The sequence below is a fragment of the Felis catus genome, chromosome D3 (genome assembly GCF_018350175.1).
Source record: "Felis catus isolate Fca126 chromosome D3, F.catus_Fca126_mat1.0, whole genome shotgun sequence".
Lineage (NCBI taxonomy): Eukaryota > Metazoa > Chordata > Mammalia > Carnivora > Felidae > Felis > Felis catus.
In genome coordinates, this window is record NC_058379.1 from 53158807 (window position 1) to 53174881 (window position 16075).

Genomic DNA, 16075 nt, shown 5'->3' on the forward strand with positions numbered 1-16075 from the left:
GAGCCAGCCTGCAACAGGCCAAGTCTGGTATTTTACTTTCTACAAGGGTGCCCACAGCTTTTATATACCACCTGATCAAGAATCTATAATTGGTATTTCAAAATACAAAAGTAAAATACTTCCTTATCTGTGTTCAGATGAATGACAATTATCATTTTTTAAGCCCTAATTAATTAAAATTGTTGGGGCGCCTGGGTGGCTCAGTCGGTTAAGCTCTGGCTTCAGCTCAGGTCATGATCCCATGGTCCGTGGGTTCAAGCCCCACGTCAGGCTCTGTACTGACAGCTCAAGAGCCTGGTGACTGCTTTGGATTCTGTGTCTCCCTCTCTCTCTGCCCCTCCCCGACTCATGCTCTGTCTCTCTCTCTCTCAAAAATAAACATTTTTTAAAAAATTTAAAAATAATTAAAAAAATAAAGTTGTCAGAGAACTGGAGTTGTAGAAAAGGTAAATCAGAACAAAGGCAATCATATCTAGAATTTAGATTCAATGCCACTTATGGGTATGCCTAAGAATATCATACTTCAGTGATATCATCTTTTTAATCTTTTGTCTTTAGTCCAATACTTTGAAGAATTACACGATATTAAACTATGGGAAATAAAGAATTGAAAGTTCATTAAATTTTTGTCTTCTTCTCGGTGGCTCAGTCAGTTAAGCGTCCGACTTCGGCTCAGGCCATGATCTCGTAGTTCGTGAGTTCAAGCCCCACGTCAGGCTCTGTGTTGACAGCTCAGAGCCTGGAGCCTGACTCAGATTCTGTGTCTCCCTCTCTCTCCGCCCCTTCCCTGCTCATGTTCTGTCTCTGTCTCTCAAAAATGAACAAATATTAAAAAAAAAAAATTTTTTTAATTGTTGTCTTCTTTTCTCTCTCAAAGTTTAGAATGTTATTTACAAAGGTTCTGCTCAACTCTTCAATAAAACTTTATTTACAAAAACTTTATTACAAAAACATTTTGCTGGAGATGGATGGTGGTAATGATTGCAAAATAATGTGAGTATACTTAATGCCACTCAGCTTTAAAAATGGTTTAAAGTAGTAAATTTCGTTATGCATATTTTAACACAATTAAGAAAAGAAACAAACAAACAAAAAAATGGAATATCTTGCTCACCAGGTGGGTTTTTTTCCCATCTTTTAGACTACAAAATTGTTTCTGCCTAAAATACTCTGATTAAGTGATTTTCCTGAAACTAAAAAGCCTCCAAAACCTGATGCATAAATACTTACAAAGATAAAATTGTTCTTCTACCAAACCTTTCTTTAAGTTGTCTGGAATGTTTAAAAGTGTTTTTAACTCTAGGGTCATAACCAAATTAAAGTGGTGTTAGTAGGTTGCCCCTTTCCCTAAGTTAGGTTGGAGTCCAAATATTTCGAAGTGCATAAAAATACAGCAGTAAGCAGGTTGACTGCTCTGGAGGAAATTTTTGAGTAATTAAAATTGCACAAAGATCATCTCTTTCACTAGACAAACCTACCTTTTAAAAAACTTATAAATGAAAAGGAATACAAGAGGAAAGGTGTCATCTGATTATTATCAAGGATCTGATTTTGCAATGCATTATTTATATATTTCAAATATCCAAAGGCACCATGTAACTGTTTACTCCCATTTTATTCCTAATTATTTTCAATTACTTCTAATATTTTTTCGAATGTTTTTCAATTATTACTAATTGTTTTCCAAAACCTGTATTAATAGTTACTTAACTATTACTTAGGCTTTGTATTACTTTCAATGATATAAATTATTACTTAACACTCACGTTTTGCTGAACTTTCAAACTACCCACATATACTCAGACTAAAAATAAATGCTCTTCAACAAGTTAGGTTTTAGGGGATTTTTCTATGTTTTGTTTTGCTTTTCAGTTTTAATTGCAACCCTGAATAAAAGCTAACTAGATTCTTTTTCAGTGTAGTCAGGCCTAGCTTTTGCATTTCCACACCATGATTAATTTATTATTCATCTGGGACCTTCCTATTAAACCTGGTCTTTAGCCTGTGAACTTTTCTTTCAGCTTCCAACAAAGGATTTCATTACTTTGGGAATTGAGGTGTGTCTAAGTTTTTACCTGGGAGCAAAAGTGATGCAAGCATTTCTGGTGAGACCAATCCTTGGTTTAGGGTGGGGAGGAGCCGCATAACAGGCCGGCTGTAGATTCCAGAAAGTAGAGAAGCGACCAAAGAGCTTTTCTTAGACATCCTATGCGGACAGTCGGAAGGACTGAAGAAGCAGCTCCCTTGGATTTGTCCACCAGGGAAATCAGAGACAATGACTTGGCTCCTTTTCAGAACATCAAGGGCTCTGGCCATGTTAACGGTAAGTCCTTTATTTTTTTTTCCCAAAATAATTGCCACTTTCCCTGTTTCCTTCCTTGTTTGATAATACAGTATTTGATTGCCGAACCCCTATTATAAATTCTAAAAAGAGTGCAGTAAAAATAAACACTTTAGAATGAAATCGTAAAGATCACCAATTTCCTCCTCTTGTGGGATTTTGATGTTGTATTTTATATAGAAAATAAACCAGAGAGAAATAGAATGTGAAAGTCGACATTTAGCATTTCTTTAGTTAATGAGTTCATTAATCTGGATCTCAGATCTATTTTCTACCACACTTTCACTTTCTTCAAAGTAATGCTTTTATTCCTCTTTCTAATACACAAACTAAAACACTTGAAAGAGAACCAGGTCTGTTTTCCAAGGTTACATATCTCTTAAGCATATGGCTAAGAACTGTACATGTCTGGTCTTGATACCTGACTTGTTTTTAAAACAGTCAGACCGTTGAATTAAAATCAAAGCAATGCTTGACTCTAGAGAAGTTGAAAGAGTTATTAAGAAAACAATGTTTATGTTTAGCCATTACATGCAAAAAATATGCCAACTTTGGGCGACAAAAACATACAGCATTTTATAAGCCTTTTTTTTTCAGGAGAATAATACTTTTGTTGGTTGAGAAAGATTTATACAATGTTATCTAAAAGAGAAGTGGAATCTGAAGAGCAAAGTACTAGCCTGGATGTTACAGACTAGTTTGTTCCTTAACTATGTTGTTTCTGTGAAGAAAAAAAAAAGCTCCAATTGTTTCAGTTACATTAGGATACCAAAATAGTGACATACACCATAAATGAGTATTTTAAAATTCTTCATACAAATTCCCCACTTCACAATAAACCAAGTTGGCCTGGGCATAAGTTTCCCTCGTCTCCTCATCTAAAAAATTGAGGTGATAATTGGACTTCAAGAAGTTATAGGAAGATAGAGCTCAAGAAAGAACTTTCTAAAAATTAGAGGTGTCTAAAATTAGAATTGGCTGCCCTGTGAACCAGAGTTTCCAAGCCTTCCCTCTCACAATGCCCAAGCGGAAAATAGGTATCCTTCCTTCTGTTAGGGTCTATTTTTATTATAACAGTGTAACTAATAGTTTTGGTTATCTAATGAGTTTATTTGACCCAAGAATGTTGTAAAGAGTAATGAGACAATTGTATGACTTTCCCACCTTTCCAGATGGTCATTTCTGGACTAAACTGCAAGTGGCCTGAAAATGCACATGTCTACACCAATGACCAACTCAGAAAGCTATGGGAAAGGCGGCAGGGGGTGTCAAAAGGTGTCATAAGGACACAGAACTAGAGCAGCAAAAGCTTAAGCAAGCTCTTTTCCCCGTTTTGACATAGACCATTCTCAAGTATCCCTCTGATTCTAGAGTGACCAATAAGATCCTTATACTAAGGGCTGTTTCATTCATCTTTCTATCCCGAACTCCCACTATATAATGTCTCTCTTACAGTGGGCACACAGTTGTTTGAAAAATGGATGAATGAAAAGTTAATGAGGCCTCTCTAAACTATAACCTCCCACAGTGCCTCTATAATGCTAGTCATAAGGAAACTATGAAATGGAAGACATTTTCTTCCCCTCCAAAAAATTTCATACACACACACACACACACACACACACACACACAAGCTATTTAAACTACAATATAGGGGCTCCTGGATGGCTCACTCAGCTGAGCATCCAAATTTTGATTTCAGCTTGGGTCACGATCCCAGGATTGTGGGATCGCGCTCCATGCCAGGCTCCACTCTGGGTGTAGAGTCTGCTTGGGATTCTCTCTCTCTCTCCCTCTGCCCCTCTCCTCCACTCGTGTGAGCTCTCTCTCCTTCTCTAAAATAAAATAAATAATTAATTAATTAAAAATAACAACATTATTACTTCATAGACCTGCTCTGTCCAATATGGCAGCCACAGCCCATCTGTGACTATTAACCACTTAAAATGTGGTTGGTCTGAATTGAGAATATACACCATATTTTGAAGACTTCGTATAAAAAAAAAAAGAATGTAAAATGTCAATTTTTATGTTACTATTAAAATGATAGTATTTTGGATTATTGGATAAAAGATATGTTGTCAAAATTCATTTCACCTTTTTAGGCTTTTTAAATATATCAGTATTAGAACATTTAAAACTATATATTTGGCTCACATTGGTGGTTCTTATTATATTTCTATTGGACAGCGCTTATCTATTATTAATGCTGTTAGTGGAATTCAGTATCGGTCAAAAGTGAGGTCGGCAATCAAGGCTCCACAGACTAGGTGAGATTTGGCTGTTTTTTGATTAGTATAGATAGGTCAAGGGGGATTTCTTCAGTTGTCAGACTAGCATGAGCAAAGGAAAGAGTGATTACGGCATTTACCTAGAGGCAATGGACACACTGGTTTGGCTAGAATGACCGTTTGTGTTGGGCATGAGTTGGAAAGGTAGATGAGGGTCAGACTGAAAAGCTCACTCTGTGAAAACTAATAGAGTCCTTTTAGAACTGGGGAGCCACCCCAAGTTTCGAAATAGTGTGGTGAAAGGAAAAAAAATCCAGTGTTTTTAAAAGCATTATGGAGTGGGAATGTGCATCTTTTGTTGTTGAAGGGTGAGGTCTGAAAGCTGGAAGACATATTTGGAGGTGTTGAATTAATTCCACCACCCTATGACCATATAAGGGTTGGCTAGAGAAGTGAGATATGACAGCAAAGTCACAGACTTCAGTCTACACCTGTACAACTGACTCACTCCAGGCCTTGTTTCCTCAACTGTCAAATGACAATAATCACAGCCCCCTGCCATAGTAAGAATAAAGCAGAAAGAAACATTTGCAAACAAGTGCTCTGGAAAATATAAAGTGCTTTGTAGGACTCGAATCACTTGTAATGTTTACATTAATAATACAGGTGATTTTTGATAACTTGTTAAAATTCTACCTTACTATTTTACATAACCACCACCACCAGTTTTAATCAGTCAAGAAACAGTCCTTTGTTGAGTGAAAGATCCTATCAAACTATATCCTAAATTTGTATAATAGTGGGTAGGAGAAAACAGCATTTTCAAACTGGGAGCATTACTCAAAATTTCAACTGTTCAGTCTTCTAGATTAATTACTTGAGAGACAAAAGCATGGAGAACGCCTGCCCGTAGTCAAAGAAAAATGTAATAGTTATCAGTTTCCTGTGCATATTGGATCCATTTCACACAATACAAAATAAACACTTTGGGGGAAAGTCTGTGATTGAAAAACACTTATTTTCAGAGATTTAACCTTTTAAAAATAATGTCTGTCTTCAAAGGAGACCACTGTCCACAAAATCTGCATCGCAGTTTGTCATATAACACTTCTATTAGCATCTGGACAATAAGATGTTTAATTTCATGCTACTATATTACATAAAAATTTACTCACTACAAAATTAATAGCTGTGTTTGGAATCCAAAGATTTTTAAAGCACAAAGTTTTAAAGAAGTTAGTAGTATTAGCTCTGGAAAAAAAAGAAAGTAGTTTAAATATCAAGTTCTGCATTAAAATGTGTTCTAAGTATAGCAGAACTATCTTCAACCACCTTCTTCTCTAGAACAAACAAAAAGGAAAATTTTAGAAAAAGAATTGTAAGTAAATGGCCCAAATGTTTTATTGAAGTTTAATTGACACACAACATCCTATTAGCTTCAGGTGTACCCCATATGATTCAGTAATTTTGTGCATTACAAAATGATCCCCATGATGAGTCTAGGTACCATACAAAGTTGTTACAGTATCATTGATTATATTCCTTATGTTGTACATTACATTCCCATGACTTACTCATTTTATAACTGGAAGTCTGTACCTCTTAATATCCTTCACCTATTTCACTCATTCTCCAACCCGTCCTCCCTCTGGTAACCAGCAGTTTATTTTCTGTATCTATAAGTCTGTTTCTTTTTTATTTTGTTTGTTCATTTGTTTTGCTGCTTAGATTCCACATATTAGTGAAATTGCATAGCATTTGTCTGCCTGACTTATTTCTCTTAGCATAATGCCTTCTAGGTCCATCTGTGTTGTTGCAAAGATTTCATTCCTTTTTACGGCTGAGTAATATTCCATTCTATCTATCTATCTATCTATCTATCTATCTATCTATCTATCTATCTATCTAATCATCTATCCCACATCTTCTTTATCCATTCATCTATTGGTGGACACTCAGGTTGAGTCTATATCTTGGCCATTGTAAATAATGCTATGATGTATATAAGGGTTCACATATCTCTTCAAGCCGATTTTTTCATTTTATTTAGATAAATATCCAGAAATGGAATCACTGGATCATACAGTAGTTCTATTTTTAACTTTGTGAGAACTATCCATACTGTCTTCCACAGTGGCCATACCAATTTACATTCCCACAAACATGAGGGTTTCCTTTTCCCCATATCCTTGCAAACTTGTCATTTTTTGTCTTTTTGATTATAGCCAATCTGATGTGTGTGAGGTGTGACATAATATCGCATGCATTTCCCTGATGACTAGTGAGGCTGAGAATCTTTTCATGCCTGTTGGCTCTCTAGAGTCTTCTCTGGAAGAAAAAAATCTACTCAAACGTTCTGCCTGTTTCTTAATTGAGTTTTTTAAATACTTAAGTTGTGTGAGTTGTAGAGGTTTTTTGCGTGTGAGTTTTGGATATTAACTTATCATATACATGATTTGCAAATATCTTCTTCCATTCAGTAAGCTGACTTTTCATTTCATTGGTTTCCTTCACTGTGCAAAAGCTTTTTCGTTTCATGTAGTCCCACTTGTTTTTGTTGCCCTTGCCTGAGGAGACTGTTCCAAAACAATATTGCTAAGACCAAAATCAAAGAGCCCGCTGCCTATGTTTTCTTCCAGGAGTTTTGTGGTTTCAGTTCTTACATTCAAGTCTTTAATCCATTTGAATTTATTTTTGCAAATGGTGTAAGTTGATGGTCCAGTTTCTTTCTTTTGCAGGTAGCTGTCCAATTTTCCCCACACCATTTACGAAAGAGACTATTTTTTTCCACATCATATATTTTTGCCTCCTTCATTACAGATTAATGAACCATATATGTGTGGGTTTATTTCTGGGCTCTATTCCATTTGATTGATCTGTGCGTCTGTTTTTATGCCAGTACCATACTGTTTTAATTACTATAGGTTCGTAGTACAGCTTTAAATCAGGGAGTGTGATCCTCTAGCTTTGTTCTTCTTTCTCGAGATCACTTTGGCTATTTGGGGGCTTTTGTGTTTCCACAGAAATTTTAGGATTATTTGTTCTAGCCCATGAAAAATGTAAATGGCCCAAGTTTTTAGCAGGAGGAAAATCTTTGAGGTATCTTTCCTTCTCTTGATTGATGAAACAATCTAGTTTCCAGTGCTAATAAATATATGAAAATAAATTTCCTCCTGAACCTCTCCAAAAGTTAAGATTCTAAAATCAGAATAACCTTGCCAAGCAATTCTGGCCAGTCTTACCTGACTTGGGCAAATGTCAGGAAAGATGTAATTACATCTACCAATTACCACTCCCACTTACTTAATACCTGAAACTGGTTTTCATTTGGAGCTAGAACACTTAATGCCCCATGTGGTTTCCCATAAATCTGCTAGCCTTTGGCTCTTCCTTTCCAGTTAAGAGGCAATCTGATAGCCTAAGGTAAGGGCTTGTTTTGAGAAGTTCATCATAAGAAAATTATATGGGCAATTCGTTACTATCTGTAATTATACTGTGAATAATTGAATCCATCTAATATGCACATTTTTCTTACGTGGCCCCTGCACAGTTGGCTAGGCTATACACTGCACAACCCCAGGAGGTAAACTACAATGTGAACAGTACCCCCTGAAGTTGTGCAAGGAGCAATTTACACAACTGTACAGTGGAACACTGGTTCTTGACTCTTTCTGATGCTCAAGAAAGAGAAAGTTTTTATGTGACCTGATGTGAATAATAATAATATAAGGTCACTTCATATTAAAGTGGACCCTTTACACCTTTTTTTTTTTTTTTTTTGAAGTTTGGTGACTGAAGTGATTAACACTTCTTAAGCACTTCCTGTGGGCTAGCACTCATCTATGTGCTTTCAACCTATTAGTTCATTTAATCTTCACAACAAACCTATAAGGTAACTAGAATTATTATCCCTATTTTACAGATGAGGAAATTGAAAGATTGAGTAATATTCCCAAGTTATACAACTGGTAAATGGTGAGACTAGGATTTTAATTCAGGGATTCAAGATCTGGTGTCCAATTTCATATTACTACACTTAACTGTATTTATATTAAGCATTTGAGAATATCCAATTTGTTGAGAATATCTAGTATATGTTTTTCTTAGCATTTCTATCATGATACACGGCTTAACTTTCTAAATTAATTGAGTTTACTCTTTTAATCAGTTATTGAAAATTGAATTGTTCAAAATTAAATAGTAATTTCTAAATATTAAATATATACCATTTTTGTTCAATTAAGAAATTGTCCTGATACATACAAAATTTATTAGTATGTTTTGGGAGTTTTAAATTTTAATTTTAAACAGTGTGTGTCTGTATATATATATATATATATATATATATATATATATACAGACACACACACACACATATATATATATATGTATATGTATCTAGAGAGACTACATACCCATATATATGCTATGAGATATCATAAGGGACAAATCACTCATTTTTTATTTACAGGAAATTTATTAATCAAACATGTATTGAATGACCTCTATGATTAAACTCATTAATAATCATTGTATATTGTATCTAACCAATTACAAGAATAATATCATCAGCCTATATATTGTTTTCCAAACATAATTAATCAATTTAAAAATCCATGTTTAAAACTTACAATAATTTCTTTGAATCACTTAATTCACTTTACAAATTTCCCAGAAGGGAGTGGATGTGATCCACTCTTATCCCATTCTAGAGGTGAAAGAGAGCTACCCTAGGTCAGCTAGCACTAACTCCCTGGATCCAATGCGCAGTCTAACAGTCTATCCCTCCCCACACTAAAGTTTGACGTAACTCTAAACAAATTCTTGGCCACTCAGTAAATAACAGTTGTTATTATAAATGCCTTTTTAAAAACTAGTCACCCATATTCTCAAAACATATTTATTGTGTACCTATTATATTCAATAGTAACCTTAATGATATAATTATATACATTTAATTAACAAATAGGGTATATGGATATCAAATTACTTTATTCCGTATGCTATTTTATTAATTTAATAATATGATTTTCTTTCAGCAAAGTATTTCTAGTTTTTATCTATACCAAAGTATTTAGGCCATATTAATGCTTTAAAAATCATATAACTAAAATTATCAGGGTGCCTGGGTGTCTCAGTCAGTTAAGTGTCCGACTCTTGATTTCTGCCCAGGTCAGGATCTCACCATTGTGGGACAGAGCCAGAACCTGCTTAGGATTCTTTCTCTCCCTCTCGCTCTGCCCCTTCCCCCCTCGCACACAATCATGTACACAGTCTCTCTCTCTCTCAAAATAAAATAATAAAATAAAAAAGAATAAAATAAAATAAAATACAATCATCAAAATAACCAGGAAACCAGAGGAAGGAAAAAAAAAGTATAGGAATTCTCAAGGTAAGTAGTGCTTTCTCCACATTTATCTTTCCAATCAAAGCCACCAGAAAAGACAACTTAGTTGATTTATATTGTCAGAAAACTACTGAAATATTTATTAAATACTCAAAATAGTTATATTGAAGTAACTAAAACAACTAAGTAACTAATATGCATATTAATTATCTAAAATAAAGCACTATTCTAAGTAATATAAGGCTATGATTATATTTCTAAATATTTAAGAAACATTACAATATTCAGAAGTGGTTTTTACTAACTACCTCATATTCCTAAAAGCACAAATACTATCAGATTTCACAAAATTCCCTAAAATTAGAGAACATTCTTGGTGGCCTGACTTTCAATAAGAGAATGAGAAAGAGTGAAGGTTTGAGTGAATAACTTCTAAAGGCTCTGATTCAGTGAAAAGATTGAACAAATAAGAAACAACTGTCTACAATGTTCATTTTCCATTGTTTTTAGTTTGTACTTCCTTTGCTTCCCAGGAAAACAGAAATTATGCCTTGATGTCTATGAGAAGAATCATTCTCTATGAGGCTAGTGCAAACATGATTCATATTTTCTGGATGACTCTTTCCAGTTTTCCTGTAAAGGGAAGTGTGCCTGGCCCAACCCTCCCCTCACATGTGGCTGAGTCGTCTTAATGAGCTGAGAAATTAGGGCAATTACAACAGTAATTGGGTCCCCTCTCCCAAGTAACTCATGATAGTGTTTCAGAAAAAGAAGCAAAACTGTAAAATCATTTTGAGGCCTATTATAACCATATGTAACAGTCCCTTTTCACAACAATTTGCATACCCTTTCAAATAAGGATTTCAGTGAAATTTTTAGAATGGAAGGGTCCTGGCATCCTATGTCTGATATGGTTACTTCTTTGGTTCAGAGTTCAACCTGCCTCTTTATTATAACTTTCCAAAATCAACAATACAATAAATCTACATTGTTTCAGGAGTAACCTCAGCCTCTACCAGGAAGAAATCTAAATTGACTATCCTATAACTTTCTTTCCACCACCAGTCTTTCTATTTATTTATGCCAAGTTTGGTTAAAATCTAGTGTAGTGATGATCTACACACTTCAGAGTCAGGCTGCAGAGGCTCACATCCTGACTCTGCCAGGGCTGTTGGGGGAGGTGAGTACTCATTGTCTCCTGTCTCCATTTCTTCATCCATAAGATAGACTATAAGAATAGTGTCTCCATCAGATGGCTACTCTAAGAATTAAGTGAGATGATAAAGATCTATAAATAGCAACTGACACAAAATCCATAATAAACCTTAACTACTAATATTACTCTAATTCTTTTTCTTCTTACTTATTTTTCACAATATTTTCCCTACCAGATTCTTTTCACATAAGATAATCAGCGGGTCAGCAAATACTTGTTAAATATCTGCTGAGGGAAAGGTATTATAACAATTGTGAGAAAAAAATAAACATAGGAGCATTGGAAAGTTTACAATTCTCTTGGCTTAACATCATAATGCACCCAAAACAATAAGAAATAGTAAATCATGGCAAATCCTTATGGATTAAACTGCATGGTACAAAATATGTGTTGAAAAAACTCAGAAACAAGACATCAGTAAGGACAGTTTCATGGAGATTGTTGGAACTTGAATTGATCTTAAAGGATTAGTAATATTAAAGTGGGTAAAGGGGAGATGTCACTTTACACCAGTGAGAATAGTTAAAATTAAAGTGACAAGAAATAAAAAGTTTTGGCAAGGATGTGGGGAACGAAACCTTTGTACACTATTGTTGGGAATTGAAATTGGTACAGCCTCTATGGAAAACAGTATGGAGGTTCCTCAAAAAATTAAAAATAGAATTATCATGTGATCCAATAACTCCACTATTAGGTATTTACCAAAAGAAAACAAAAACACTAAGTCACAAAGATATATGCATCCCTATGTTTATTTCCGCATCATTTATAACAGCCGTAATATGGAAGCAACCTAAGTGTCCATCAATAGACGAATGGAGAAGGAAGATGTAGTGGAATACCATGCAGCCATAAAAACATGAGATCATGTCATCTGAGACAACATGGATGCACCTAGAGAGTATTATGCTCAGTGAAACAAGTCAGACTGAGAAAGCCCAATACCATATGACTCCACTCATAAGCAGACTCAAAAAGAGAAAAGAATAAACAAACAAAAAGCAGAATCGGAGCTGTCAATACAGAGAACAAACTGATAATTGCCAGAGAGGAGAGTGGTGGGGGTTGAGCAAAATGAATGAAGGGAAGTGGGAGATACAGGCTTCCAGGTATGGAATGAATAAGTCACAGGAATAAAAGGCACAGCATAAGGAATAGTCAGTGATGTTGTAAAAGCAATGTAACAGTACAGATGGTAGCTACACTTGCGGTGAACACAGCATAATGTATAAACTTGTCAAATCGTAAGTCGCACACCTGAAACTAATATAACATTGCACATCAACTATACTCACATTTTTTAAAAATGCATTCCGGGTAGAAAATAAGATAGAACAAAACACAAATGAGGTTTTCATACGTTCTTGAAAATGTAAAGACCCTAGCCTGCCTGACGTCATTCTATCCTCATCTGATTTTTTCATATCAGTACAAAATTTAAGTTCAACATTTAAGTTGAAGTAACAGGGCAGAGATAAGCAGATCTGTGTCCCACAGTAAAGAGTCCTTGTGATGGGAATAGCGTATCCCCATCTTTTACAAAGTATATCCCCGTCTTTTGTATCCCCATCCACTCTCTAAACCTTACTAGTTCTAGCCCATCCTCTCCACCCATGTACAACTGAGAAAATGCCTTACCCTGTAAGTGCAGCCAGCTAATAGTTTATCACAATGATGCTTGCCACTGTTTGCCAAAGCAGTATCTCCCCCAGTTCCTGGAAAGTACAGAAGAGCCAGGTAAGCAATGTCAGGTTGCTACAACTGGCTGTTTGTCAGAGTTCTGCACAGTTCCATAGGTTCTTCTGTATTTCCTTAAAATTGTGTAGTCAGATTAAAAAACTGGAAGAACTTGTTTCTATCTCGGGTATTTTCTTTTTCCTGGGAGCACTTTACCCTTTGAATACTGCTTCTCCAAATCTACTTCTTTTGAAACAAAAACAAATCACAACATGAATAAGATTATCTTATGCAATTACTTATTTGAAGAATTCACATTTAATTTGACTTTATTTAAACGTCTACAGGTGCTCCTATTGGTTCACGGAGAATTGCGAATAGAGGTAAAGTATGAAAAAGTTTTTTGTAGTTAAAATAAAATAATAGTTTAGTTTAAAAAATGAAAATTGTACTTGAGAAAAATAAGTATTTATTTACTTTTTAAAACTGTTAAATAATTTAATTGTGAAAATAAAATTGAAACTAACCCAGTTTTAAATACCAACAAGGTATAAATGTCATTATTGTACTTTTATCTCATGCATGCTTTCTTATTTTAAACAAACCAACAGAGTTTTATTAAACAAGTCCTAGGTGCCCAGAGCAGTGAGATATTATGGAATATTCAAAGGAAAGATAAAAAATGATTAAATGTTAATATTAAAAATCATATGGTTCTGTAATTGTTTTAGTTATTAAATGTTTCTTCTTTGCTTGACAAAATGTGAGGTCAGGCAAATTAGACATTTGACAGTCCCAAATACCATGAAACATAGGGACTCCTCAACTTAGGTGTTAATAATTAATACTCAAAGCAAAACTTTCCAACAATGTGCATAATAAAATGGGATGCCTTTTCATGTAAGACAAAAGGTCAACATGGAGAAGATGAGACTGCGTTACAAGGCAAAAGGAGATATAAACGTGAATGGGTGAAATTTGCCAAACCCTGCAGAGAAAGAGAAGACAACTCGAAAAGAAACCCAATTGCCAAAGTAAGTCATATCAGCAGGGGGACGAAGTGAGTTTTTAGAATACATGTAATAGATGTAAATTAAAATGAGATGGCAACTGCATTTATCAAAATGCAGATTGAGGAGTCTACAGAAAAAATAACCTGGTATCTTCAGCCAAAAAAATACAATAACAATAATATAGAGAAAGTTGAAGGAACTATGGCTTCTAGGGTAATAAAAAACAACTAAGAAATATGTGGACCAATTTCAGTGAATAAGCCTTATTTAGATCTGGACTGTAGCAAATGGCAAAAGAATATATGGATAAGACAATGAGAAAAATTCTTGGGAGTCCATGTATTCATAATTACCGAAACTGGGTGATGAGAAATATCAGGTTCATTATATATTTGAAACTTTCCATTTTAAAAAGATTAAAAATTATAATAAAAAATAAAATAATAATAGTAAGCAATTTAATACCTATTTTTAACACTGTATAATCCCTTTCCTCTTTTTCTATCCAGCTCCTCCTATTTAAACTAAAATAAATGTCTTTGTTTTAATATTGTCTATTAAGGAAGGGAATATTCAGAAGTAGTCTTGTCAATATTAAGTATCCATGACTTCCAGCCTTTTAACATCACCGTGGTGGCCACAGCCTGAACAAACATTGTAAAGCCAAAATGATTAACATATATTGGTCCGTGCTGGTCAACAGAAGCAACAATTTAAATTATTTCACATTTCCAGTATTTATCAAGGCAAAAAGTAACCATCGCAGTGTCAGAAAGAGTGAATAAAATAAACAGATGACTTTAGACTATGATGGTGGAGAAAAGGGGAAGGCAAAGGTCTGGTGAATGATCACATTAACATTTTGGGGTATTTTGGGCTACAGATTACTTCAGATTTCCAAGCAACCCAGAAAATAACCTACCGAATTTCTGGAATGGGAATTGATCAACCCCCTTTTGGAATCTTTGTTGTTGACAAAAACACTGGAGAAATTAACATAACGGCCATAGTTGATCGCGAGGAAACTCCAAGCTTCCAGGTAAGTTTGTGTCCTCAATATTAGGCACCCTCACATTTGTGCCTGGTGGCTTTAGAATGTAATACCCTTCTACTGGTTAATTTAGAAGAGAGATCAGCACATGAATCAATTCACCAACAAATAACAATGTTAGGCCCTCTATGAAGAGCCTCCATTTATGGTTGTGCCCCTGAAGGAATATGCCAGGAGGGTGCGTGAGTAGGCACTGAAATCCAACACGCATCCTGCAAAGTAGTTCACCTTGCCATGGGACAGGACCAGAGTGGAAGAAGGGGCAGCTTGCCTAACTGGCCTGCCCAAGGTGGCCACCTTTTCTTACTTTGTCTACTTGTTGGGGAAATATTTTTCTTCTTTGCACAAAAGGTCTGTACATGCCAGTAGAGGCCTTATTTCTACAAGGTTTAATAGTATGCAAACTGAGTTTGTAGAGTAATGAGTCACTTTTCCCTCCTTTTTCTAGATCACCTGTCACGCTCTGAATGCCCTAGGACAAGACGTAGAGAAACCACTTATATTAACAGTTAAAATTTTAGATGTCAATGACAATCCTCCAGTATTTTCACAAAGTACATTCATGGGTGAAATTGAAGAAAACAGTGCTTCAAGTAAGTCTTTTATAATATATACCACTTCTAACCTTTTATTTTAAAAAACAAGGATCACTATAGTATATCACTTTTAGAAGCTAATTTATTGTCTTAGTTTCACCAGTAGTTGTGCAGAAAAATTCATCAAAATAACCTGGGTTTTCCTTTGTAATATTTTGTACTTTATCCACTGCCATTGTATTTCTAGGTTGTAGTCCTGTTATCAAGTCAATAGTATATTATTCTATATATTTAAGTCACATGAGTACTTGGCAGTAGTCATAAAGCTAAAAGGGTGGTTTTAGGTAGCCTGGCTGCATCACCTGGACTTTTTTAGATTATAAAGGACAGAGACACACAATTACTTGGATAATTTGAGAAAAGGAAAGAATGATAATGCCATCCATGAAGGGAAGAAATAAAGACAGAAAATAGTCTCAACTCCAACACAGCCAAGGCGTAAGGCCAATGAGAGGATTTTTACAGAAGGCAGCACAGTTCTACCTGATTGAGACAGTAAGAGATCTTGAAAAAGACATGTAATTCGTTTTTGAGTATATCGATAGACAAGATTTTTAAAAACAAAGGTCAATTTGAAATGGTGTTGAATATTTAATGTGAACA

The 16075-nt window shown here is 34.9% G+C and overlaps 2 protein-coding genes across 3 annotated transcripts in view; one reads left to right on the plus strand and one right to left on the minus strand.

Annotated features, from left to right (window-relative positions):
* The window catches only part of DSC1 (desmocollin 1), a 346452-nt gene that overhangs the window by 303470 nt on the left and 26907 nt on the right, over window positions 1-16075 (minus strand). The gene's annotated exons all lie outside the window — the stretch shown is intronic.
* Window positions 2193-16075, plus strand: part of DSG3 (desmoglein 3) — a 31472-nt gene continuing 17589 nt past the window's right edge. The window contains exons 1-5 of the mRNA XM_045042020.1: window positions 2193-2323; window positions 13160-13195; window positions 13718-13846; window positions 14709-14864; window positions 15325-15469. Of these exons, the coding sequence (XP_044897955.1) occupies window positions 2276-2323; window positions 13160-13195; window positions 13718-13846; window positions 14709-14864; window positions 15325-15469 (514 nt within the window). The 5' untranslated portion in view covers window positions 2193-2275. The remainder of the gene's footprint in view (window positions 2324-13159; window positions 13196-13717; window positions 13847-14708; window positions 14865-15324; window positions 15470-16075) is intronic.